The sequence below is a fragment of the Pan troglodytes genome, chromosome 18 (genome assembly GCF_028858775.2).
Source record: "Pan troglodytes isolate AG18354 chromosome 18, NHGRI_mPanTro3-v2.0_pri, whole genome shotgun sequence".
NCBI classification, from domain to species: Eukaryota; Metazoa; Chordata; class Mammalia; order Primates; family Hominidae; genus Pan; species Pan troglodytes.
Genome location: NC_072416.2, coordinates 31993567 through 32017903, shown reverse-complemented (window position 1 = coordinate 32017903; position 24337 = coordinate 31993567). Strand labels below are relative to the sequence as shown.

Below are 24337 nucleotides of genomic sequence, written 5' to 3'. Positions count from 1 at the left end.
GCACGAAGTAGGTGCCCGTGATGCCGGATTATTTCAGCAGGAGGGCAGGGGTGTTCCCGATGAAGCCAGGAGATCCAGGGAGGAGAAGCGACTCCCGGGGCCACCCATGCTTAGATCTCAGAGCCAGGCAAGAGCCAGGTCCCGGGGGTCCAGGAGCGCGCTCGGGGCTCCTCCTCGCCCGCGCCCCCCGCGCCCCTCGCGCCCCCAGCGCCCCTCGCGCCCCCCGCGCCCCCCGCGCCCCCCGCGCCCCTCGCGCCCCCCGCGCCCCTCGCGCCCCCCGCGCCCCTCGCGCCCCCCGCGCCCCTCGCGCCCCCCGCGCCCCCCGCGCCCCTCGCGCCCCCTGCGCTCGCGTCTGCGGGGCCGGGAGGAAGGGGCGGCGCAGCCGGGCCGGGGCGGGCACCGAGGCCTGGCGGGCGGGCCTGGGGCGCTTTCGTGCCTGCCAGGGAAAGGCTGGCGAGGAGGCTGGGGGCGGACGAAGGGAGGAAAGAAGCAATGGGGTGCTCTTGCGTTTTGACATTTTAAAAAGAAGTTTAGATTCGCTTCCCGGAGCCGGGATGGCAGCCTGCGCTATGGTTGGGGACCAACGCGGTGCGCGGGCAGGGGCCGGGGAGGGAGGCGGCCGCAGCGGGGGCCGGAGAGCGCAGGGCGGGCCTGGAAGAGCTCCGCCCCAAGGGGCGCGGCCACCCCGGAGGCGGGCGCACGGCTGCTTCTCATTCATTGTCTTGACAAGAGCATCCTCAGCGGGCGAGTCCCCGGCTCCTCCAGCTCCTTCCTCCTCTTCCTCCTCCTCCTTCACCTCCGGCTTTTGGGGGGTCACTGTCCTCTCTCGGCAGCAGGTGAGGCTGGGCCTGGGAGGCGCGGGTGGGCCGGGGCGAGGGCCACCTGTGGGGCGGCGCGCGCGTGGGAGCCGCGGGCTGCGGGGGCGCGCGGCTGTCACCGCGACCCAGCCAGCGCCGGGGCCAGGTAGCGGGCGCAGCAGCCCGTGGGGGGACGCTGCTTGGAGTGGGGGCCGCCGGGGCCCCAGAGCGCTCTGCGGAGGCGAGGGCTAGGGACCACCGCGGCCAAGATGGAGGTGGGTGGCCGGGGGTCAGCACAGTGTCGAGGGCCCGACTCCCCACGGAATTGAGTCTCGGGGAGGGTGGGGACGAGGGCAGGGTGGGGTGAGCGGGGCAGCTGCCCTGGGCTTGGAGACAGGAAGGGGTTGAGAGCAAAACAAGAAAAGACCAAGTTCCCCTTTCCGTGGTTTCCGGGCCTGGTACCTGTGGTGGGGGAGGAGGCAGGGTGGGGCGATGGCTTCCTGTCCCCCACCTCTGGTCCGGGGCTCCCCTCTCTCCAGATACAGGCTGCTCCTCAAGACTGGGGCTCTTCACATACGCTCCTCACCGCTCTTTGGGCAGGCCGACCTAGCAGCCTCTTCGGGAGTCCTGGGGTGGCCGGGGGTGCTGGAGCCCCCAGTGAGTAGGCGAGGCTGAGGCTAGGGGCAGAGGCTCTGGGCATGGCACCCTCCGAGCGGCAGCACAGGCCCCTTCCCTGAGCAGGAAGGTGATGCGGTGGCACAAGGTCGCCCCTGGAGTTCCTTGCTCCCCACCCAGACACTGGGGGAAACCATCCTACCTGGACCTCAGAGCAGTCGGAGTGGCCTCTCCTTTCCTGTGTGCAGTTCACATGGGGGTGGAGATGGCTCTTAAGGGCACCTGCTTTTCTGAGCGGAGGCGAGAGGCAGAGGTATGGGGAGGAGGAGATACCGGGACCTGAGCCAGAGACCTGCTGGGGAAGCTATCCTGCCGCCTCACTCCCCTCGGGCAGCCCCCACGCCACTTCCTCCTGTGTCCAGCCCCACGCCAGCAGGCGAGGGAGGCCAGCTCCTGTCCCTGCCTTTAGGAAGCGCTGTGTGGGTGTGAGGGAGGTGGGCTCTGGACACGGTAACTAAGAGAGAACCCACCCTCGGAGCCATCTGGGCTGATGACGCCTGAGTCTGAACCATTAGGAAGGACGGGCTCTGCATCCATCAGCCAGTCAGTCAACAAACATGCAGTGGGGCAACACCACGCCAGGCTCTGTTGCAGAGGCTGAGGGTACAGATTGAGAGGGTGGCTCAGAGTGGCCTGGGGCCAGGGAGAAGGGGGCTTGCAGGTTAGACGGAAGGAGAGGCTGGGGAAGGCGAGCAGGCATCAGCCACAGAGGGAAGAATAGGGAGCCCCTGAAGATGATGCTGGGACCTTAAAAGCCAGACTGAGGGGTGTCCTGGGGGAGGTGGGGACCACTGGAAGATCAGAGTTGACCTGAAGGGAGAAATGCTCTTATGCTGTGCGCCCCCAGAATGAGCCGGCAGGTGGTCCGCTCCAGCAAGTTCCGCCACGTGTTTGGACAGCCGGCCAAGGCCGACCAGTGCTATGAAGATGTGCGCGTCTCACAGACCACCTGGGACAGTGGCTTCTGTGCTGTCAACCCTAAGTTTGTGGCCCTGATCTGTGAGGCCAGCGGGGGAGGGGCCTTCCTGGTGCTGCCCCTGGGCAAGGTGAGCCCCTGGGGCCCTGGGGGGAGCAGCTCCTCCACCAGACCCATGGCTCTGTGCAGGTCCTGATTAGGTGACGGTCACCAGGCCTTCCAGGGCCTGTGTTGCCATCTGGAAAACTGAGCTGGGCCCCATGAGCCTTACACTTCCTCCAGCTCCTCTGTGCTGTGGCTGTGTGGAAACTGACGCTCAGAAGGAGCCAACACAAGATGGGTCACACCAGTGACCAGGACTACAGACAGTCCTGCAGACCCATGACCAGCCCTCCTGAGCTTCAGCCTGGGGCTTTCTCCCCATGGAAACACAGAGGGGGTTGGGATGGGGTCTGGGGGCCCTGGCAGCGTTCTCAGGGTTGGGAGGGACTCTGGCTCTGGGCCTGTCTGAGGACCTAGCAACTCTGTCCCCCAGCTCGCAGGCAGGGATGATGCAAGAGGTGCTCTCCCCCACCCGCAGCCCTGCCCTCCCCTGGAGCCTGCTGCCCCCTCCGCTGGCTGGCTGCTGCCCCGCACCCCCAGCACACTCCTGTGCTCTTTGGGGGGTAAGACAGGAAGGGGAGATGGGCCCCAAGTTGTTACCTTAAAAGGGCTGATGGAAGCAAAGAGAAGAGGAAGTGGTTGTCGGGGTGAGAGCTGGGCCCGCGCCCCACATGGCTGTCACACAGGAAGCCCTGCTGAAGCAGCTGTCCCCGGAAGAAGCCATTTCCAAACCTCTGCTCCTGCCTGGGGCCAGTTGGGACAGGCTCCCTGGCCCCTCTCCTTTTGGGAGGACCCACCCCTGCAGCCCCACCACTCACACTCGCTCTCTGGGGAGCCGCCTCCACCCCCCCAGCCCCCATACACCTGTCCTGGCTCCAGGGCCAGTTGTGCCCATGGAAGCCTCACTCGGGGAAGCTGGGGTAGGGGTGCCAACCCTAAGGGCAGAGACAGACTGAGACAGAGACCGGCGGGAACTCTGCCAGGGTCTTGCACGGCCCCCAACCTCTGCCATGCGTGGCCAGCCCTCCTGGGGTTTGCCCAGGCCATTTTGGGACTGGAACAAGAGAAGAACAACCCGCCCCCGTCCCCACCCCAGGCCCTGGTCCAGCTCCCAGGGACACCACAGCTTTCCTCTCTGGGCCTCTCTGAAGGAGGTGTGGGGAGGTTGGATTGGGTTTGGGAGGCAAAAGCACCTCCAAGGCCCTGCTGTGCCTTTAGACTGGACGTGTGGACAAGAATGCGCCCACGGTCTGTGGCCACACAGCCCCTGTGCTAGACATCGCCTGGTGCCCGCACAATGACAACGTCATTGCCAGTGGCTCCGAGGACTGCACAGTCATGGTGAGTGGTGGTGGGGACCCAGGGGCTGGGAGAGGGGCTCTAGGATGGGATCTGACATTTGGAGTCCTGAAGACTCACTGGCCCCTCCTCTGCAGGTGTGGGAGATCCCGGATGGGGGCCTGGTGCTGCCCCTGCGGGAGCCCGTCGTCACCCTGGAGGGCCACACCAAGCGTGTGGGCATTGTGGCCTGGCACACCACAGCCCAGAACGTGCTGCTCAGTGCAGGTGCTGCGGGAGGAGGGGCTTGGGGGTGGCTCGTGGCCTGCAGTGGATGAGGGCAGGAGGCTCATGGCTTCTGACACTGTGGGGAACGTGCAGGTTGTGACAACGTGATCATGGTGTGGGACGTGGGCACTGGGGCGGCCATGCTGACACTGGGCCCAGAGGTGCACCCAGACACGATCTACAGTGTGGACTGGAGCCGAGATGGAGGCCTCATTTGTACCTCCTGCCGTGACAAGCGCGTGCGCATCATCGAGCCCCGCAAAGGCACTGTCGTAGCTGTGAGTCGCCATCTACCCTGACCTTTGACCCTACAGCCTTTATCCTTCTTATCCACCATCAGCCAGGCCCTTGGATGCTGCCCTCCCTCGCCTCCACCTGAGACTGGCCCCGTAGGGTGTGTATGGGTGCCTGACCTACCACCTCCCTTTCCTTGCAGGAGAAGGACCGTCCCCACGAGGGGACCCGGCCCGTGCGTGCAGTGTTCGTGTCGGAGGGGAAGATCCTGACCACGGGCTTCAGCCGCATGAGTGAGCGGCAGGTGGCGCTGTGGGACACAGTGAGTGCCGGGGCAGGAAGCCGAGGGCCCCCAGGCTGGGAACCAAGACTGGAGGTTTCGTCCCTGCTCTGCCACTCACCTGGCAGGATGGCCATGGGCCTCAGTTTACCCAGGCGTGAGATGGGTGTTCCCACTGGTTGGTCGGGAGGGCCCTCACAGGTCACTGCCCAGGGAAGACCACCATCCCAGGGCCTGGGATGTTACCTCTCACCTGTGTCTACAGAAGCACCTGGAGGAGCCGCTGTCCCTGCAGGAGCTGGACACCAGCAGCGGTGTCCTGCTGCCCTTCTTTGACCCTGACACCAACATCGTCTACCTCTGTGGCAAGGTGGCCTCGTCGGGCGGGGTGGGGGTGGGAGGTGGGCAGGATGGGCCTGGAGAGGGCCAGGGCAGTGGGCATCCACTGGTATTGACCCTCCCTCCACACCTGCCACCTACAGGGTGACAGCTCAATCCGGTACTTTGAGATCACTTCCGAGGCCCCTTTCCTGCACTATCTCTCCATGTTCAGTTCCAAGGAGTCCCAGCGGGGCATGGGCTACATGCCCAAACGTGGCCTGGAGGTGAACAAGTGTGAGATCGCCAGGTGACTGACCCCCGGCCCTGACCGCAGCATGCTCCTTGGGCAGTCCGAAGCCCACCCAACCAGACTGTGGGCCCCGCTCACCTTCCCCTTCCCACAGGTTCTACAAGCTGCACGAGCGGAGGTGTGAGCCCATTGCCATGACAGTGCCTCGAAAGGTGATGCTCCCCCGCCCCACCCTGGGCTCCAGGCTGGGCACTGACTTTGCGGTCTTGTGGGGGGTGTCCTGGCATAAGCGCTTTCCTCACTATCCCTGGCCTTGCCCACAGTCGGACCTGTTCCAGGAGGACCTGTACCCACCCACCGCAGGGCCCGACCCTGCCCTCACGGCTGAGGAGTGGCTGGGGGGTCGGGATGCTGGGCCCCTCCTCATCTCCCTCAAGGATGGCTACGTACCCCCAAAGAGCCGGGAGCTGAGGGTCAACCGGGGCCTGGACACCGGGCGCAGGAGGGCAGCACCAGAGGCCAGTGGCACTCCCAGCTCGGTGAGAGGGCTGGGAAGCCAGGGAATAAAACTGGGAGGGTGAGGTGGGGCTGGCGTTTGGGGCAGCTCAAACTCGCAACATTGGGAATCTTTGCGGGGCTGGGAGTGGTAATCCTGAGGCCTCAGAACACAGGTTTCAGATTGATAGGCCTGCAGGTCTCCAGGCAGCAACCAGCTGAGCGACTAAAGGACCCAAGGCCAGGGCTCTAGGGATGGGGCTCAGCAGATGCTGGGGTAAGGGGAGCCAGGGAGGAGCTGGGCCTAATGCAGCACCGGGTCCCCAGGATGCCGTGTCTCGGCTGGAGGAGGAGATGCGGAAGCTCCAGGCCACGGTGCAGGAGCTCCAGAAGCGCTTGGACAGGCTGGAGGAGACAGTCCAGGCCAAGTAGAGCCCCGCAGGGCCTCCAGCAGGGTCAGCCATTCACACCTATCCACTCACCTCCCATTCCCAGCCACATGGCAGAGAAAAAAATCATAATAAAATGGCTTTATTTTCTGGTACCTCCCAGACTCTGATGACTGGTCCCCTAGACACGCAGTTTGCTGAACCGACCAGCCCTAGAGCTTCCCCTCCACCGCGCTGAGGGGACTGACCCATGGCAGGGGATATGGGATGCCCCCTGACTTACTACATCACAGGAACAGGGCCTTCGTGGGTAGAAACCAGCCATGCTGATGTGGGCCAGGAGGCTGCTCTCCGTTTCCGAGCTCCTTCTCAGAGCTGACACAGCTGAACTATTTAAGGCCCTAGCTTAGAACCTCAATAATTCCCAAATTTACCAAAAATCTGCCTTTCCTAGTCAACCAAAACATCACGTTGCATGTGACTCTGCTGGCACTGTTGCTTGTGAGGAAATGAACCAACCATCACTTACAGGGTAGGTATCTTTTAAACTGCAGGTCCAAAGATAAAAATAACGAGGGAGGCTGGGCATGGGGACTCACGTCTATAATCCCAGCACTGTGGGAGGCTGAGGTGGCAGGATCATTTGAGCCCAGGAGTTTGAGACCTGCCTGAGCAACACGGCGAGATACCGTCTCTACGAAAAATAAAATAAAAAATTAGCCAGGCATGGTGGTGGGCACCTATAGTTCCAGCTACTCAGGAGGCTGAGGCAGGAGGATCCCTTGAGCCCAGGAGGTCGAGGCTGCAATGAGCCATTGCACCACTGCACTGCAGCCTGGGTGACAGAGCAAGACACTGTCTCTAAAAAATATAAATAGGCCGGGTGCGGCAGCTCACGCCTGTAATCCCAGCACTTTAGGAGGCCGAGGTGGGTGAATCACCTGAGGTCAGAAGTTCGAGACCTGCCTGGCCAACATGGTGAAACCCCATCTCTACTAAAAATACAAAAATTAGCTGGGCATGGTGGCAGGCGCCTGTAATCTCAGCTACTCAGGAGGCTGAGGCAAGAGAATTGCTTGAACCCGGGAGGCAAAGGTTGCAGTGAGCCGAGATCATGCCATTGCACTCCAGCCTGGGGGACAGGAGTGAGACTTCGTCTCAAAAAAAATATATATATATATATATTTTTAAATGTATAAATACATTATATATATTTTAATATATAAATATATTATATATTATATATTTTAATATATATTATATATAATATATTTTAATATATATTGTATATATTATATATTTTAATATATAATATATTATATTTAATATATAAATATTATATATATTTTAATATATAAATATATATATTATATATTTTTAATATATAAATATTATATATATTTTAATATATAAATATATATATTATATATTTTTAATATATAAATATTATATATATTATATATTTTAATATATTATATATTTTAATATATATTATTATATATATTATATAATTATATATTATATTATATAATTATATATATTATATATATTTTATATATGTTTTATATATTATATATTTTAATATATGAAACAGGGGAACTTCTTCTAAGGAAGAGACAGAATTAAGGCAACAGGCTGACCCTAGTTTACCAGAGAAGAAACTGAGGCCGGGAGCAGGAGCCCAGCTCACTGAAGGGCAGATCCCAAGTCAGAGTCTAAGTCTCCCCACTTTTTTATTTATTTAATTTTTTCTGAGACAGAGTTTCATTCTTGTTGCCCAAATTGAGTACAATGGCACAGTCTCGGCTCACCGCAACCTCTGCCTTCTGGGTTCAAGCCATTCTCGTGCCTCAGACTCCCAAGTAGCTGGGATTACAGGCATGTGCCACCACGTCCGGCTAACTTTTGTGTTTTCAGTAGAGGTGGGGTCTCACCATGTTGGCCAGACTGGTCTCAAACTCCTGGCCTCAAGTCATCTGCCTGCCTCAGCCTCCCAAAGTGCTGGGATTACAGGCATGAGCCGCTGTGCCTGGCCCTACGTCTCCCCTTTTGAATTCAGAGCCTTCCCCCGTGTAGTGAGTGCTTCTGCCTCTCTAGCCCTTCCTGTGGGTTCTGCCTGGGCCTGACCTCTGTGAGAGACCTGGCAGGAACAGGTCTGTCAGGGCTTGTGGGGAGTGGGTGTGGGAATAGGTTTTGATACCCGACTTAGCAGGTGATCCTGAGATGGGAGGACACAGGGCTGTTTGGGATGGGCGTCTTAGCCATAGTAGGGTTTGGTTCATATCAAGCAGGGACCACCCATGGCGTCATTTCCAGGCCCCACCTCTTCAGTACGCCATAGAAAACTACTTGGGCAGTAGAGGTGTGGGAAGAAAACAAAAAAGAAAGCTGGGCATAGTGGCACACGCCTGTAATCCCAGCACTTTTGGAGGCCGAGGCGGGTGGATCACCTGAGGTCGGAAGTTCAAGACCAGCCTGAACAACATGGAGAAACCCTGTCTCTATTAAAAATACAAGATTAGCCGGGCGTGGTAGCACATACCTGTAATCCCAGCTACTTGGGAGGCTGAGACAAGAGAATCGCTTGAACCCAGGAGGCGGAGGTTGTGGTGAGCCGAGATCGTGCCATTGCACTCCAGCCTGGGCAACAAGAGTGAAACTCTGTCTCAAAAACAAACAAACAAACAAACAATCAAAAAACCCCCAAAATTAGCTGGGCATGATGGCGTGTGCCTGTAATCCCAGCTACTAGGGAGACTGAGGCAGGAGAATCGCTTGAACCCGGGAGGGGGAAGTTGTAGTGAGCCAAGATCATGCTACTGCACTCCAGCCTGGGCAACAGAGCCAAGACTCTGTCTCAAAACAAACAAACAAACAAACAAAAAAACGCAGGAAAAGAGTGTGTGATGGCTGAAACTTGCAATTTCTCACTCTCAACGAGCCCTGGCCCCAACTAGGTTATTCGGGCTCCCTCCCTAGGTCTCAGGGACCTCTGTTCAAAGTCCTGGCAATCTGGGCCAGGTACAATGGCTCACGCCTAAAATTCCAGCACTTTAGGAGACCAAGGCGGGCAGGTCACTTGAGGCCAGGAGTTTGAGACTGGCCTGGCCAACATGGTGAAACCCTGTTTCTACTAAAAGTACAAAAATTAGCCGGGCATGGTGGTGCACCCCTGTAATCCCAGCTACTCAGGAGGCTGAAGCACAAGAATCTTTTGAACCTGGGAGGCAGAGGTTGCAATGAGCTGAGATGGCGCCACGGCACTCCAGCCTGGGCGACAGAGCAAGACCCTGTCTCAAACAACAAAAAACAAATAAAACAAACAAGGTCCTAGCAACCCTACTAACCTGTTATGAAGACTGATACAGGGGCATCGCCTGCCCCAATTTTCTGACTCAGGTCAGCCTTATATTCCTACTCTAATCTCACCCCTATCCCCGTCCCACACCCACTATTCTTAAAACCTCCATGGTCCTCCGGGGGCAGCTGTAGACACATTAAGCCCAGGGCTATGGGGCCACTGGAACCTTCTCCAGTGGGTCTGAAAACATCAGCATTCCAGGAGTTGATGAGCCCCTACCTGGGCACCACTCCCTCTTGGGCCTGAGAAGGCCGGGGGGAACCTGCAAGGAATATGTGGAATTCTATATGGTGCCTCTGATACTGCGGTGATGTCGGGGAGAGGGAGAGGTTTGTTCAACTGGTCAGGGCCCTGAAACCCCGATCACTTTCTCATCTCTGCATCTTGAAGGCTAGCAGAGAGGAGGAACCCTGAGCTCTCTAGGAGGTGGGTAGGTGGTGGCAGTACAGACTCCTAGACGTCTAAACGGAGTTGCAGAGAGAAGGCTTTCTCGGTAGACCCTGGAAGGGACTTTTACGGTAGAACTTTCATTTTACAAGCAGGGATAGAGGCCTAGATGGGGACAGTGACGTGTCCAAGGTAAAACAATGGACGGAGGCAGGGCAGGGAGAGGCCAGGTCCTAGACTCGGCCTCAGCACCCCTCCCACACACACATCGACACAGAAGCTGGTCCAGATTTATAATTTAATGGCTGTGCAGATCCCAGTCCCTCATTTCTGTCGCTCACGTGCCCACTGGTCTGGGGTCAGGGTTTTCTGTTCAAAGGCATGGATGTGCGGGAGCTCTTCTGCTAGGCACGCGTTCACCAGCCTGGGGCGAGAGATGGGGTTAGGAAAAGGCCGGCGGTGATCGCACACCCCGAGGCTAGGGTGACCCAAGAGACTGGTGTCCCCAAGGTTGTAGTCCCCAGGCCGTGGGAACACGTACTTGGAGAGAGGGTCTACATCGAAATACTCGAAGCAGGGGTCACGAAGGCGGGATCCTCAAGGTCCCTGAGCCACGCCAGGGGGAGTGCGGGAGTTAGGTTGCAAGGGTAGGGGGAGTGGCTGGGGTTGTGGTACAGGAGCTAGGCAAGGTGCTCCCAGGGCCTTACCTGTGTCTCTGAAGCAGCGGTTTCCCCTCGAACTTGGCCGACACCACCAGGACTCGGAAGCTACAGGCGCAACGGTTGAGGGTCGTGTCCTCCACCTCCTACCGAGCGGAAGAATATGAATGGTGCCGAACCCGCCCCCCGAGCTCTTTTCCCCTGGTCCGGCGGCTCAACTCACCACATGCTCCGCCTCCAGGTTCCGCTGCAGCTTCTCGCGGAGGTATTCGGCGCTGAGTTCCATGGCGACCGTCCAGCTGGAACGGCAGCCCAGCAGGGACACAACCCCTGCTCGGACGCCGGCCACGCTACCTTGCTGCCTTACAGGAGCCACTTCCGCTGGAAAACTCACTTCCGCCCTTACTAAGGCGTACGTCAACGCAGTACTTCCGCCCTCAAGCAGCCGGGCTTTCCAGCGGTCCAGGCTTTTCGCGCTTGCCATGTGTCAGCCAATCAGAGCCTGAGGAAGGTGGGACTCGGGCGGAGCCGATGCTGAATGGTACGCGCTCGCCGACTGGACAGCAGTCTGGCTTCCGCGGTCGGACTTCTACACCCGCCTCCAGACAGGAGAGGGGCACGTACCCGCGCTACGGCAGCCTCCAGGCTGCCTCCGGATAGTCCCCGAGAGCTTGTTCCGAAGCAAGCACCCTGCAGCCCTAGCGATCCAGCCCTCCCCTGGACCCTAGGTCACGGCAATCAACCCCCTGCTGTGGTTCCCGAACCCCAAGGCCCGATGGGTCCCGCGGGGGTCGCGGCGAGGCCAGGGCGCTTCTTCGGCGTCTACCTGCTCTACTGCCTGAACCCCCGGTACCGGGGCCGCGTCTACGTGGGGTTCACTGTCAACACTGCTCGTCGGGTCCAGCAGCACAATGGGGGCCGCAAAAAAGGCGGGGCCTGGCGGACCAGCGGGCGAGGGCCCTGGTGAGAGGGGGAGGCCTTCTGTGCCGGGAGGAAGGCTTCCCAGAGGAGGCGGACCCCGCGGGGCACAGGCCTGATGAGAAGGACCGGCCAGGACTGTGACAGAGGCGGGGCGTCTGTGGTGGGGACCGGGCCTGTCGCAGGGGGGGAGCGTGACGGGGAGGCGGTGCCCGGGGCATCTCCGCGGCGGAACTCAGGGAAGGAGCTAGCTGGGGCGGGGGTGATGATCCAGGCTGGGTTCCAGCATAGGGCTCTTGGTGGGCACGCTGGGGTCGGGTGGAGTGCAGGAGAGAGAGGAGGTGGGACAGGTGGGTACCTGGGCTGGAGGCAGGGCCTGAGGTGGGCAGGTGCAGAGGGCTGCACTTCTCGGCTGAAGCCAGGAATGAGGACCCCGCTCTCGGGTGGGATTGGAGGGGACCCGCGGCTGAGGCGCAGGGCTGCGACAGGGACATCACCGTTCTCCTCCTCAGGGAGATGGTGCTCGTCGTGCACGGCTTCCCGTCCTCCGTGGCCGCCCTTCGGGTAAGGAAGGAGACCGGGCAGCGGCGGCCGGGCGAGGGCTTGGGTTCCGCCCCTCGCTCCGAGCCGCCCTGATGCCCCTGTACGCCGCCCGCAGTTTGAGTGGGCTTGGCAGCACCCGCACGCCTCGCGCCGCCTGGCGCACGTGGGGCCTCGCCTGCGAGGAGAGACAGCCTTCGCTTTCCACCTGCGCGTGCTGGCGCACATGCTGCGCGCACCGCCCTGGGCTCGCCTCCCGCTCACGCTGCGCTGGGTGCGCCCAGACCTCCGCCAGGACCTCTGCCTCCCGCCGCCGCCGCACGTGCCTCTGGCCTTCGGGCCTCCACCGCCCCAGGCCCCGGCCCCAAGGCGCCGCGCAGGTCCCTTTGATGACGCGGAGACTGAGCCAGACCAGGGGGATCCAGGGGCCTGCTGCTCCCTGTGCGCCCAGACCATCCAGGTGAGGTCCCCCCCAAGGAATGGATGGCTCTAGAGTCCAGACGACTTCGGATCCAGCTCTTTCTTGAGGGAAACCCACTGACACGCTTTGGCCACCCTATCCCCATCTCTAAGATGCTGATGCTATAGGACTTACGGCCATTCCTGAGCAAAGCAGGCCCTGCTCAGGGCCTTCACCATTTCCCCTTCAACGAAAAGGTTCTTCCCTAGGCCATCAGTACTCCGCTGCACTCCAGTGTGGTCGACAGAGCATGACCCTCTTTTTTTTTTTTTTTTTGAGATGGAGTCTAGCTCTGTCGCCCAGGCTTGAGTGCAGTGGCACGATCTCTGCTCACTGCAAGCTCCGCCTCCTGGGTTCACGCCATTCTCCTGCCTCAGCCTCCCGAGTTGCTGGGACTACAGGCGCCCGCCACCATGCCTGGTTAATTTTTTGTATTTTTAGTAGAGACGGGGTTTCACCGTGTTAGCCAGGATGGTCTCGATGTCCTAGCCTCGTGATCCGCCCGCCTCAGCCTCCCAAAGTGCTGGGATTACAGGCATGAGCCACCGCGCCCGGCCCTTTTTTTTTTTTTAGACAGAGTCTTGCTCTGTTGCCCAGGCTGGAGTGCAGTGATCTCAGCTCACTGGAAGCTCCGCCTCCTGGGTTCAAGCGATTCTCCTATCTCAACCTCCCAAGTGTGCCACCACACCTGCCGAATTTTTGTGTTTTTAGTAGAGATGGGGTTCGCCATGTTGGGCAGGCTGGTCTCAAACTCCTGACCTCAAGTGATCTGCCCGCCTCGGCCTCCCAGAGTGCTGGGATTATAGGCGTGAGCCACCATGCCTGGACATGACCCTGTCTCTAAAACGATGTAATGAATTGCAGCTCATTCTTGTGTGCACTTTTCTGCACCCCCTTTCCCTTAACACTTACTATTGTCTGGCATGCTACGTGTTTTCTTGATCTCATTAGTCTCTCCCACCCCAACTGCCATACTGCACTATCAGAGGGCAGCACTTATCACTGCTGTAGAACAAAGTCCTGCACAGAGCCGATGGCCCAGAAATTTTCTTTTTATTTATTTGTTTTTTTTTTTTTTTGAGACGGAGTCTTACTCTGTCGCTCAGGCTGGAGTGTAGTGGCGCGATCTCAGCTCACTGCAACCTCTGCCTCCTGGTTTCAAGCAATTCTCCTTCCTCAGCCTCCAGAGTAGCTGGGATTACACGCGCCTGCCACTGCGCCCGGCTAATTTTTGTATTTTTAGTAGAGATGGGGTTTCGACCATGTTGGCCAGGCTGGTCTCAAACTCCTGACCTCAGGTGATCCTGCCCACCTAAGCCTCCCAAAATGCTGGTATTACAGGCATGAGCCACCGTGCCCGGCCTAAATATTTAATAAAATAATGGACGATGGGTGCCTTCTACTGAGCTCCCGGTAATTGTGAGTGAGTAGAGGACTTGCCCTGGGGAAATTCAGTGACCTGCTGGGTGTTGCTGAGCTGTGAGGAAGTTCAGGTCTGGCTGCAGTGGTGAGGCTGTGACTCAATCAATCACTGCTGATGCTCCCAGGACCTGCACCAGCTTAGTCCCAGGGGCAAGGATTTTAACTGTCCACCTCAGTTTCTTCATTTGTAAGATGCAAATAACAGTCACCCCTGCCTCATGGGATGGAGCTTGTAATGCCCGCAACAGTGCCTGCTGCACAGAGGGGCTTGCTGCCAGCTCCCTCTCCCTCCTTGTCTCTTACCTGCCTGCTGCCTGGGACAGGATGAAGAGGGGCCCTTGTGTTGCCCCCACCCTGGCTGCCTGCTAAGGGCCCATGTGATCTGCCTGGCAGAGGAGTTTCTTCAGGAAGAACCAGGGCAGCTTCTGCCCCTAGAGGGCCAATGCCCTTGGTGAGTGTAGTCCCCTGGCCCCAGCCTGGTCCACCTCTGGGAAGAGGGTGCCCAGTTGTGCAATCCAGGCCCAGGCAGCTGAGCCCTCATCTCAGCATCCAGGGTGGATACTGGAGGGGGCTTGTGGCATCTGACTCTGTATCTCCTACCTGCCCCTCTCCTTGGTAGCTGTGAGAAGTCACTGCTTTGGGGAGACCTGATCTGGCTGTGCCAGATGGACACTGAGAAAGAAGTAGAAGACTCAGAATTAGAAGAGGTGAGTGGGCTTTGGTGGCGGGCTCCCTACCCCACTCCCTGCCCTGGGCTGCCTGTGACCACACTTCTTGCCTCTGCAGGCACACTGGACAGACCTGCTGGAGACCTGATCCTCAGTGTCCCTACCCCCTCCTACCTCTTTTCTGTGCCACCTGCTGTGGGTCCAGCAGGTTTTTACTTGAGTACAATAAAAAGTCTGAGTCAAGGGTGCCTTATGGTGGATGCTGAGGGCAGGGGAGGAGCTAGTAGCCCAAGGTCCTGCCAGTCACGGGGCTTCCTCAGGGGCACAGAGGAGGCAGGAGGGGCCCCTGGCCCTAGCATGTGAACAGCTTCTACTCTGCCTGGAAACCCCATGCCTCAGCTTTCCCCTACTTGCCCCTGAGCTCATGCAATTCTTGGAAGCCTGGGAGACTTACCTTGAAATTGAATGCAAATAGGACAAAGACCAAGGAGGATGGGGGGATGCCCTCCTTCCACGGGACTCTGTGGCTTCCAAGTCTTAATCTCCTCTAGTCTCTTGTCTACGGAGCCTCCTTCAAACCCAGGGAAAGAAAAGCACCTGCCAGGGTTGTTTTTCTTCTAGGATCTTCTATTGATGCTCTGTGAGGTCCCCCAGGAGCCATGAAGCTAGGGCTGGCTCCTAGGGCAATGGGACTCCAGTGTCCTTGTCCTTTCTTATTCTTTCTGTTCTTTCTTTCTTTCCTTTTTTTTTTGAGACAGAGTCTCACTGTGTTGCCCAGGCTGGAGTGCAGTGGTGTGATCTTGGCTCACTGAAACCTCCGCCTCCTGGGTTCAAGTGATTCTCTTGCCTCAGCCTCCTGAGTAGCTAGGATTACAGGTGCCCGCCATCATGCCCAGCTAATTTTTGTATTTTTAGTAGAGACAGGGTTTCACTATGTTGGCCAGCTTGGTCTCGAACTCCTGACCTCAGGTGATCGTGCTGCATCGACCTCCCAAAGTACTGGGATTACAGGCGTGAGCCACCACGCTCAGCCTCTTTCTTGTTCTATATGTCCATGCTCTGCTCCACTTCTGCCCCTTCACTCTGCCCCCACACATCACTCCAGACTGGCCTTGTGGTCAGAGCCTGGAATGCCTGGGCTGCTGGGGGCCTGTGGACTGCACTGGGCCAGAACCCCTGCCGCCTTCAAGACTGGCCTGTAGCCAGCAGGTAGGTGACTTTTCCCAGGCCTGCCTATCCCACCTTTCCCCTCCACTCACTCACCTCCCTTGCCTGCGTCAATTAGAGAAAGCTTGTCGGCCAGGCATGGTGGCTCATGCCTGTAATCTCAGCACTTTGGGAGGCCGAGGCGGGCGGATCATCTGAGCTCAGGAGTTTGAGACCAGCCTGGCCAACATGGCAAAACCCCGTCTCTACTAAAAATACAAAAATTAACCGGATGTGGTGGTGTGCACCTGTAATCCCAGCTACTCGGGAGGCTGAGGCAGAAGAATCGCTTGAACCCAGGAGGGGGAGATCGTGCTACTGCACTGCAGCCTGGGCGAGAGAGCGAGTCTCCATCTCATATAAAAAAAAGAAAAAGAAAGAAAGAAAGCTTGTCTGTTGGCCTGCCCTGCAGGGTGGAGTTCAGAGGGAAGGTCAGGAGCCTAGTGACAGCTCAAAAAAAAAAAAAAAAAAAAAGACCCAAATACCAATGTTGGCCCCTTTTGCCTTTCATTCATGTGTTTTCTATACACTAAATTCACATCTTGGGTTTGCAGATCACTCCAAGCTTGGCTGGAGCTGTGGTGGTAAGGAGGGTAATAGAGAAGCTTCCCCACCCTCAACCCCACCCCTTCCTTCCTGGAGTTCCCAGCCCTGACTTTAGATCCCTCCCACATTGGACCTTCAAAACCCTCAGGGCAGAGAGCAGCCCTACACTCCCTACACCGCACCCATACTCAGCCCCTGCAGGCAAGGAGAGAACAGGTCAGGTTCCTGAGAGCTCAGGTGAGTGACACGTTGGAATGGCCCAGGGCACCTTCACCCTGCTCAGCTTGTGGCTCCAACATTCTAGAAGCCTCTGCCATCCCTGCCCTTTCCCATGGATATTCCATTTCAATTAGACAACCCAGCCTGGCCGGAATGCCCCTGCGTTCCTTCTCTTCCTTTGTGTATTTTTGAGACAGGGTGTTGCTCTGTCACCCAGGCTGGAGTGTAGTGGGATCCTGGCCCACTGCAGCCTCAAATTCCTAGGCTGAGGCAATCCTGCCGCCTCAGCCTCCTGAGTAGCTGGGGTTACAAGAGCAAGCCACCACACCCAGCTAATTTTGAAAAATATTTTTTGTAGAGGAGAGAGGTCTTGCTTTGTTGTCCAGGTTGGTCTCAAACTCCAGGGCTCAAGGGATCCTTTCCCATTGGCCTCCCAAGGCTCTGGGATTACAGGCGGGAGTCACCCTGCCTGGGCCCCTCCTTTTGATGAGTCATCAGTTTTCATTCCCACACGAGGCTCTAGCCCCTGGTACCAGCTTAGTTGCTCAATGGGCTGTGTTTGTTCTGGAGCCCAGATGGACTGTGGCCAGGCAAGTGGATCACAGACCTGGCCGGCCTGGGAGGTTTCCACATGTGAGGGGCATGAGGGGGGCTCAAGGAGGGAAGCATCGGGGAGAGGAGCGCACTGGGTAGAGGCTGGGGGTCAGAGCAGGAAATGGTGAGACAAAGGGCACTGACTGGCAGGGAGACAGCACAGGCAGGCCCTAGAGCTTCCTCAGCACAGCTGGACTCTCCTGGAGACCTTCACACACCCTGATATCTGGGCCCCGCGCTACGAGGGTGCTTTCACTGGTCTGCACTATGCCCCAGGCCCTGGGACTTTGAACAGCTCTGCAGGTGACTGAAAGGTGCAGCCAGGCTGGGGAACGACCTGGTTTCAGCCCCAGCCCCGCCACTGACTGACTTTGTGAGTGTGGGCAAGTCACTCAGCCTCCCTAGGCCTCAGTGACTTCCCTGAAAGCAAAAACTCTGCAAAGGGGCAGCTGGGTGCTGGCTCACACCTGTAATCCCAGCACTTTGGGAGGCTGAGGTAGACAAATCACTTGAGGCCAGGAGTTCTAGACCAGCCTGGCCAACATGGTGAAACCCCATCTCTACTAAAGAAAAAAAAAAAATTAGCTGAGCATGGTTGTACATGCTTGTAATCCCAGCTACTTGGGAGGCTGAGGCAGGAGGATTGCTTGAACCCAAGAGGTGGAGTTTGCAGTGAGTTGAGATTGTGCCACACTGCACTCCAGCTTGGGTGACAGAGTGAGACTCCATCTCAAAAAAAAAAAAAAGAGAGAATCCTGCTTTCTTGCTGTTGTGATGGTGGTAAGGGAACGGGCCTGGCTCTGGCCCCTGACGCAGGAACATGGAGCTGATCCAGGACACCTCCCGCCCGCCACTGGAGTACGTGAAGGGGGTCCCGCTCATCAAGTACTTTGCAGAGGCGCTGGGGCCCCTGCAAAGCTTCCAGGCCCGGCCTGATGACCTGCTCATCAGCACCTACCCCAAGTCTGGTAAGTGAGGAGGGCCACCCACCCTCTCCCAGGCGGCAGTCCCCACCTTGGTCAGCAAGGTCGTGCCCTCAGCCTGCTCGCCTCCTATCTCCCTCCCTCTCCAGGCACCACCTGGGTGAGCCAGATACTGGACATGATCTACCAGGGCGGCGACCTAGAGAAGTGTAACCGGGCTCCCATCTACATGCGGGTGCCCTTCCTTGAGGTCAATGATCCAGGGGAACCCTCAGGTGCATGGCTGGGTCCTGGGGGTAAGGGAAGTGGAGGAAGACAGGGCTGGGGCTTCAGCTCACCAGACCTTCCCTGACCCACTGCTCAGGGATGGAGACTCTGAAAGACACACCGCCCCCACGGCTCATCAAGTCACACCTGCCCCTGGCTCTGCTCCCTCAGACTCTGTTGGATCAGAAGGTCAAGGTGAGGCCGGGCTCAATGGTTCACACGTGTCATCCCAGTTTGAGACTGAGGAGGGAGGATCCCTTGAAGGCGAGAGATGGAGACCAGCCTGGGCAACATTGCTGTAGAGATGACATCCCATCTCTACAAAAATAAAATTAACAACCTGGTATGGTGGCATAGACTGTTCCCAGTTACTTAGGAGGCTCAGCGGGGAGGATTGTTTATGCAAATAGGAGGCTGCAATGAGCCCTGATGATCCTGCTGCTGCACTCCAGCCTGGGCAACACAGCAAAACCACCTCTACGAAAAAAAAAGTTCCCACTGACTGGCAAGGAAAGCCAGGAAGGGGGGCTCAGGTGCCCTCTCAGCCATGTTCCTGTTCTTCTGGAAGGGCCTCCTCACTTCTGCCAGGCTCATCACATCTTTTTTTTTTTTTTGAGACAGAGTCTTGCTCTGTCACCCTGGCTGGAGTGCAGTGGCATGATCTCAGCTCACTGCAACCTCCGCCTCCCCAGTTCAAGTGATTCTCCTGCCTCAGCCTCCTGAGTAGCTGGGATTACAGGCGTGCGCTACCACACCCGGCTAATTTTTGTATTCTTTTTAGTAGAGACGGGGTTTCACCATGTTGGTCAACCTTGTGATCCTCCTGCCTTGACCTCACAAAGTGCTGGAATTACAGGCGTGAGCCACCGCGCCTGGCCCTTTTTTTTTTTTTTTTTTTTTTTGAGACAGTTTCACTCTTGTTGCCGAGGCTAGAGCGCAATCGTGTGATCTCGGTTCACTGCAACCACCGCCTCCTGGGTTCAAGCAATTCTCCTGCTTCAGCCTCCCAAGGAGCTGGGATTACAGGTACCTGCCACCATGCCCGGCTAATTTTGTATTTTTAGTAGAGATGGGGTTTCGCCATGTTGGTCAGGCTGGTCTTGAACTCCTGACCTCAGGTGATCTGGCCACCTTGGCCTCCCAAAGTGCCGGGATTAGAGGCGTGAGCCACCACGCCCAGCCTTCATCACATCTTGAGAGAGGACACTGTCTGCCTCTTGCTCTGATGAGGGTCTGATGCAAGGATAGTGAGTCTCTACAGTGCACACTTAAGAAAGGCAGCATGTGGGTGCTCACAGGTCAGCAGAGGAGGGGGAGCTGTGGGGACCAGGCATGCCTTGCTCCAGATCAGGGTATGATGGCATTGGTGCAGATTATATTAGTATAGAATATGGTCTCAGGAACCAGGCAGGACTTTGGCTTCTGAGCAGGGTTCAGATCCCAGCTTGGCCCTACCTGTGCAGTGAGATCTCAAGCAAGTCAGCCTCTAAGCCTCAGGTTCCTCCTTTGCCAGTTCAACAGATGAGCTGGCCTGGGGTGGGCTGTGTGGTGATGGTGCTGGGGCTGGGTCCTCTGCCCCTGCAGGTGGTCTATGTTGCCCGAAACCCAAAGGACGTGGCGGTCTCCTACTACCATTTCCACCGTATGGAAAAGGCGCACCCTGAGCCTGGGACCTGGGACAGCTTCCTGGAAAAGTTCATGGCTGGAGAAGGTGGGCTTGACTGGAGGAAGGAGGGTGTGAAGCCGAGGGGTGGTGGCTATAACGTACAGCAACCCTGTGTCGGTGCCCCCTGCCCGCTTCTCTAGTGTCCTACGGGTCCTGGTACCAGCACGTGCAGGAGTGGTGGGAGCTGAGCCGCACCCACCCTGTTCTCTACCTCTTCTATGAAGACATGAAGGAGGTGAGACCGCCTGTGATGCTTCCCCCCATGTGACACCTGGGGGCAGGCACCTCACAGGGACCCACCAAGGCCACCCAGCCCCGTCCCTGGGCGGCTCCCACAGCAAGTCCGGATTCCCCATCCTACCTCCCTGGCCCAGGCCCCCCCACTGCAGCCCCACCTGGCAGCAGGCTCGGCACAGCTTTCATCTTCTGCACCTGAGTCAGCTGCATGGGTGGCCACGGATCAGATACTTAGTCCTATTGCTTATCCTCACCAAAGGGTGTGCTACCCAGGGCCACAGTCACGGAAGAAGACCATCCCGGTCCTCACCCATAGGCGCCAAGCCCTGTTCATGATGGGATCACAGGGCAGAGATCAATTCATTTTACTCCAGAGACTAGGGCCCCAGGGGTTGAGGCTCTTTGGGGTTTCTAGGGGAAGTGGCCAGATCCCCTCTGAGGTTAGAGAGGGGGACCCGTTTTGTTTTGCTCCACTGAGGAGCCCTCTGCTGCTCAGAACCCCAAAAGGGAGATTCAAAAGATCCTGGAGTTTGTGGGGCGCTCCCTGCCAGAGGAGACCGTGGACTTCATGGTTCAGCACACGTCGTTCAAGGAGATGAAGAAGAACCCTATGACCAACTACACCACCGTCCCCCAGGAGCTCATGGACCACAGCATCTCCCCCTTCATGAGGAAAGGTGGGTGCCGGCCAGCACGGGGGTTTGGGGCGGGTGGGAGCAGCAGCTGGAGCCTCCCCATAGGCACTCGGGGCCTCCCCTGGGATGAGACTCCAGCTTTGCTCCCTGCCTTCCTCCGCCAGGCATGGCTGGGGACTGGAAGACCACCTTCACCGTGGCGCAGAATGAGCGCTTCGATGCGGACTATGCGGAGAAGATGGCAGGCTGCAGCCTCAGCTTCCGCTCTGAGCTGTGAGAGGGGCTCCTGGAGTCACTGCAGAGGGAGTGTGCGAATCTACCCTGACCAATGGGCTCAAGAATAAAGTATGATTTTTGAGTCAGGCACAGTGGCTCATGTCTGCAATCCCAGCGATTTGGGAGGTTGAGCTGGTAGGATCACAATAGGCCACGAATTTGAGACCAGCCTGGTAAAATAGTGAGACCTCATCTCTACAAAGATGTAAAAAAATTAGCCACATGTGCTGGCACTTACCTGTAGTCCCAGCTACTTGGGAAGCAGAGGCTGGAGGATCATTTCAGCCCAGGAGGTTGTGGATACAGTGAGTTATGACATGCCCATTCACTACAGCCTGGATGACAAGCAAGACCCTCCCTCCAAAGAAAATAAAGCTCAATTAAAATAAAATATGATTTGTGTTCATGTAGAGCCTGTATTGGAAAGGAAGAGAAACTCTGAGCTGAAAGAGTGAATGCCCAGTGGGGCCACATATGGTCACCTCTCCCCCAGCCTTCAGCTCCCCAGGTCACCATATCTGGGGAGGGGAGAAGGGTTTGGAGAAGTAAAACCCAGGAGATGTGTGGAGGGGGGATGTCTGTTTAATCCCAGCACATCCTCTGCTGTCCTGCCCCAAGATGGTGGAGGACGTCGAGTCCGCCGGGCAGCGTCACTTTTTCTTGGGCTCCTTAGAAGCTACCAGGTACCTCTGGGCCACACTGAGATGAGGGGAGTAGCCGTCTGCATAGGAGGTGTCTTCAAACAGGATAGAGTAGTCCTCCTGGGGCTGTGGGGCAGGTGGACAGGAAGGGCAGAGAGCAGCCCCAGGGCTGGTGTCACTCACTTGTTGGTGGCATGGCTGTAACTGACCACCTCGGCCAGGATCCACTGCTCATCCCCATCCACGGCCTTCACCCGGGCAGCCACCTTGTCTCCAGGTCTGGCCACATAGTCTCCTGAGGCAGGGATGGCCCCACAGAGGGGTGGGGGCCTGTGAGTGGAACAAAGGGTCAGTCCCAGCCCCTGGGCACCAGCCCCTCCCTCGCAGCTGCTGCCCTCACTTGTCACCAGGCTTCCCGATCCACAGGGGCAGGGTCATGGCCGACTGCTGCAGCAGGGTCATCAGCACCCCTCTGCGCATGGTCTTCCGGGGTGGCTCCGAGTCATTGTAGAGACCCGCGATCTTGGCCACTGTGGGAAGAAAGGGAGGCCTGAGGCCCCAGGGACAGGGGCTGGCCCTGACCCCCCAGCATGCTGCACTGAGCTGCTGGAGGAGCACCTGGGAGCCCCCAGCTCCCGAGTGAGCCCGAGGGCACAGCAGGACTGTGACCTGATCTGCCAGGTGTCCTACAGGGGCTGCTGCGCTCAACTACATATGGGTGAGACGGCAGCACGCCAGGCACCCAGGGGAAGGAACCAGGGAGGGACAAAGCGGGTTCTGAGGTGCTGGTGAGGTTCTCTTCTTGATGTCGGTGCTGACACAGAAGTGTGTTTCGTTAGTGAAAAGTTCCTAAAATTCGAAGGGTCCCGCGGGAATCGGGGCGAGGCCGGGTGCTTCTTCAGCGTCCAGCTGCTCTACTGCCTGAATCCCTGGTACCCGGGCCCTGTCTACGTGGGGCTCACTGTCAACCCTGTTCGTCCAGCAGCACAATGGTGGCCACAAAAAAGGCGGGGCTTGGCGGACCATTGGCCGAGGTCCCTGTTAAGAGGGGGAGGGTCTCTGTGCCCGGAGGAAGGCTCCCTGGAGGAGGCGGAACCGGGGGGCACAAGCCTGCTGAGAGGGACCCACTAGGCCTGTGACGTGCGCGGGACGTCCCGGGCGAGGCCGGTTGGTGGGGGGAGGCTGTCGCAGGGGAGGAGCCTAACGGGGAGGCGGTGCCCTGGGAATCTCGGCGGTGGAACTCCGGAGAGCAGCTGGATGAGGCGAGGGTGATGATCCAGGCTGGGGTCCAGCGCAGGGGTCTTGGTGGGCACGCTGGGGTCGGGTGGAGCGCAGGAGGGAGAGGAATGAGAACAGGTGGGTACCTGGGCTGGAGGCGGGACCTGAGGTGGGCAGGTGCAGGGGGCGTGCCTTCAGGCAGTTGCGGGGCCAGGGCTCGGCTGAAGCTGGGAGTGAGGACCCCGTTCTCCGGTGGGATAGGAGGGGACCCGCGATGCTGGGCTGCGCTGGCGGTAGGGCGCGGCGGGGCTCACAGGAACATTCCTGTTCTCCTCCCCATGGAGATTGTGCTCGTCGTGCACGGCTTCCCATCCGCCGCGGCCGCCCTTCGGGTAAAGAAGAAGACCGGGCGGCGGCCTGTGGCCTGGATTTGGGGTCCGACCCCCGCCCGGAGCCGCCTTGACTCCAACCCCGCCACGGTTGGAGGGGGCCTGGCACCCCCGCCCTGGGCGCTCCTCCCGGTCCCGTTGCGCCCCGACCTCCGTCAGCCGCACGGCACTGGCCACTGACCTTCGGGCCTCCTCCGCCCCAGGGCGCCGCGCAGGTCCCTTTGCTGACGCCGAGCCTGAGCCTGAGCCGGTCCCGGGGTCCAAGAGGGCTGTGTGCACCCTGCGCGCCCGCGCGCTCCAGGGGAGGTGCGCTCCAGGGGAGGTCCGCCCCAAGCAGAGCGGCACATCCTCCAGACGACTTCGGATCCTGCTGTTGAGGAGCCAGGAAACGCCCTGACACTGTTGCGGCCCTGTCCACATCTCTAAGATGGGGATGATAGTACCTGAGCACAGCAGGACCTGCCTTTTCCCTTTGACTGGAAGGTTCTTCTCTACATCTTCAGTCTTGATAACCTGCCACCTCCACAGGGAGGTCTTCCCTGGCTCCCAATTTAAAATTGCAGCTCTGAGAAGCCGGGCATGGTGGCATATGCCTGTAGTCCCAGCTACGGGGGAGGCTGAGGTGGGAGGATCGCTTGAGCCCAGGAGTTGGAGGCTGAAGTGAGCTATGATCACTCCATTGCACTCCAGCCTGGGGGAAACAGCAAGACCCTGTCTCTAAAAAAATAAAATACAATAAAATTGCGGCTCTTTCTTGTGCACTTCCCTGCCCGCCCCCCTTTCCTGAACCCTTATTATTTTCTGCCATACTACAAATTTTATGCATCTCATTAAACCCCTTCCGAACCTGTGCACTAAACTGCCTGGGGGCAGCTCTTGTCACTGCTGTAGAACAAAGTCCCACATAGAGCCAATGGCCAAGAAACAGTTAATAAAATAACAGACGATGGTCCTGGCCTCTACTGTGAGTGAGTAAAGGGCTTGCCCTGCAGAGATTCAGTGATCTGGCGGGGGTTGCTGAGCTATGAGGAAGTTCAGATCTGGCTGCAGGGGTGAGGCTGTGACTCAGTCAATCACTGC

General features: G+C 58.0%; 5 protein-coding genes and 1 long non-coding RNA gene across 10 annotated transcripts; 3 read left to right on the top strand and 3 right to left on the bottom strand.

Moving 5' to 3' along the window:
• Positions 1-503: 503 nt before the first annotated feature.
• LOC134808750 (uncharacterized) lies at positions 504-2320 on the bottom strand. Its single transcript, XR_010152330.1, has 2 exons — positions 1615-2320; positions 504-1530 (listed from the first exon to the last, which is right to left on the bottom strand). It is a non-coding gene; the product is annotated as an uncharacterized LOC134808750 (long non-coding RNA).
• On the top strand, positions 652-6180 carry CORO1A (coronin 1A). The gene is made up of 11 exons (XM_001150433.6): positions 652-836; positions 2320-2518; positions 3709-3831; positions 3927-4056; positions 4150-4334; positions 4493-4612; positions 4836-4940; positions 5053-5198; positions 5296-5353; positions 5465-5680; positions 5964-6180. Exons 2-11 carry the CDS (start codon positions 2321-2323, stop codon positions 6066-6068), a joined length of 1386 nt encoding a protein of 461 aa, XP_001150433.1. The 5' UTR covers positions 652-836; position 2320; the 3' UTR covers positions 6069-6180.
• Positions 6181-10057: 3877 nt separating this feature from the next.
• On the bottom strand, positions 10058-10916 carry BOLA2B (bolA family member 2B). 2 transcript variants are annotated; one of them, XM_510923.8, is made up of 3 exons: positions 10656-10916; positions 10481-10578; positions 10058-10197 (listed from the first exon to the last, which is right to left on the bottom strand). In XM_510923.8, the coding sequence occupies exons 1-3, from the start codon at positions 10914-10916 to the stop codon at positions 10098-10100; spliced, it is 459 nt and encodes a 152-aa protein (XP_510923.2). In that variant the 3' UTR covers positions 10058-10097. The 2 variants fall into 2 exon arrangements, with proteins under 2 accessions (XP_510923.2, XP_016784304.1); XM_016928815.4 differs by having other exon boundaries at positions 10481-10540.
• Positions 10917-10970: 54 nt separating this feature from the next.
• On the top strand, positions 10971-14683 carry SLX1A (SLX1 homolog A, structure-specific endonuclease subunit). 2 transcript variants are annotated; one of them, XM_016928787.3, is made up of 6 exons: positions 10971-11395; positions 11863-11914; positions 12009-12350; positions 14096-14223; positions 14392-14479; positions 14559-14683. In XM_016928787.3, exons 1-6 carry the CDS (start codon positions 10971-10973, stop codon positions 14586-14588), a joined length of 1065 nt encoding a protein of 354 aa, XP_016784276.1. In that variant the 3' UTR covers positions 14589-14683. The 2 variants fall into 2 exon arrangements, with proteins under 2 accessions (XP_016784276.1, XP_063653049.1); XM_063796979.1 differs by lacking the exon at positions 12009-12350.
• Positions 14684-16339: 1656 nt separating this feature from the next.
• SULT1A3 (sulfotransferase family 1A member 3) lies at positions 16340-21097 on the top strand. Of its 3 annotated transcripts, XM_024349463.3 has the most exons (8): positions 16340-16429; positions 17822-17973; positions 18078-18203; positions 18293-18390; positions 19780-19906; positions 20002-20096; positions 20595-20775; positions 20898-21097. In XM_024349463.3, the coding sequence occupies exons 2-8, from the start codon at positions 17826-17828 to the stop codon at positions 21008-21010; spliced, it is 888 nt and encodes a 295-aa protein (XP_024205231.1). In that variant the 5' UTR covers positions 16340-16429; positions 17822-17825; the 3' UTR covers positions 21011-21097. The 3 variants fall into 3 exon arrangements, with proteins under 3 accessions (XP_024205231.1, XP_009430286.3, XP_063653048.1); XM_009432011.5 differs by lacking the exon at positions 16340-16429 and having other exon boundaries at positions 17178-17973; XM_063796978.1 differs by lacking the exon at positions 16340-16429 and having other exon boundaries at positions 17410-17973; positions 18046-18203.
• A 308-nt stretch (positions 21098-21405) lies between these two features.
• Positions 21406-23774, bottom strand: LOC112205840 (uncharacterized). The gene is made up of 5 exons (XM_024349469.3): positions 23439-23774; positions 23015-23292; positions 22051-22180; positions 21917-21980; positions 21406-21776 (listed from the first exon to the last, which is right to left on the bottom strand). Exons 1-5 carry the CDS (start codon positions 23675-23677, stop codon positions 21660-21662), a joined length of 828 nt encoding a protein of 275 aa, XP_024205237.1. The 5' UTR covers positions 23678-23774; the 3' UTR covers positions 21406-21659.
• Positions 23775-24337: the final 563 nt, after the last annotated feature.

Excerpts from the sequence above, each read along its gene's own strand:
- CORO1A (XM_001150433.6), top strand. The coding sequence starts at position 2,321 with ATGAGCCGGCAGGTGGTCCGCTCCAGCAAGTTCCGCCACGTGTTTGGA. Across the intron at positions 2,519-3,708 it reads TGGTGCTGCCCCTGGGCAAG|ACTGGACGTGTGGACAAGAA; the intron begins GTGAGCCCCTGG and ends CTGTGCCTTTAG. Across the intron at positions 4,941-5,052 it reads TCGTCTACCTCTGTGGCAAG|GGTGACAGCTCAATCCGGTA; the intron begins GTGGCCTCGTCG and ends TGCCACCTACAG.
- BOLA2B (XM_510923.8), bottom strand. The coding sequence starts at position 10,916 with ATGGCAAGCGCGAAAAGCCTGGACCGCTGGAAAGCCCGGCTGCTTGAG. Across the intron at positions 10,579-10,655 it reads ACCTGGAGGCGGAGCATGTG|GAGGTGGAGGACACGACCCT; the intron begins GTGAGTTGAGCC and ends TCCGCTCGGTAG. Across the intron at positions 10,198-10,480 it reads CCGCTGCTTCAGAGACACAG|GCTGGTGAACGCGTGCCTAG; the intron begins GTAAGGCCCTGG and ends CTCTCGCCCCAG.
- SLX1A (XM_016928787.3), top strand. The coding sequence starts at position 10,971 with ATGGTACGCGCTCGCCGACTGGACAGCAGTCTGGCTTCCGCGGTCGGA. Across the intron at positions 11,396-11,862 it reads ACCAGCGGGCGAGGGCCCTG|GGAGATGGTGCTCGTCGTGC; the intron begins GTGAGAGGGGGA and ends TCTCCTCCTCAG. Across the intron at positions 14,224-14,391 it reads CTAGAGGGCCAATGCCCTTG|CTGTGAGAAGTCACTGCTTT; the intron begins GTGAGTGTAGTC and ends TCTCCTTGGTAG.
- SULT1A3 (XM_024349463.3), top strand. The coding sequence starts at position 17,826 with ATGGAGCTGATCCAGGACACCTCCCGCCCGCCACTGGAGTACGTGAAG. Across the intron at positions 18,391-19,779 it reads TGTTGGATCAGAAGGTCAAG|GTGGTCTATGTTGCCCGAAA; the intron begins GTGAGGCCGGGC and ends CTGCCCCTGCAG. Across the intron at positions 19,907-20,001 it reads AAAGTTCATGGCTGGAGAAG|TGTCCTACGGGTCCTGGTAC; the intron begins GTGGGCTTGACT and ends CCGCTTCTCTAG.
- LOC112205840 (XM_024349469.3), bottom strand. The coding sequence starts at position 23,677 with ATGTGGACAGGGCCGCAACAGTGTCAGGGCGTTTCCTGGCTCCTCAAC. Across the intron at positions 23,293-23,438 it reads GGGGCGGAGGAGGCCCGAAG|GCCACAGGCCGCCGCCCGGT; the intron begins GTCAGTGGCCAG and ends CCCCAAATCCAG. Across the intron at positions 21,777-21,916 it reads TGGCCAGACCTGGAGACAAG|CCCCAGGAGGACTACTCTAT; the intron begins GTGGCTGCCCGG and ends CCTGCCCCACAG.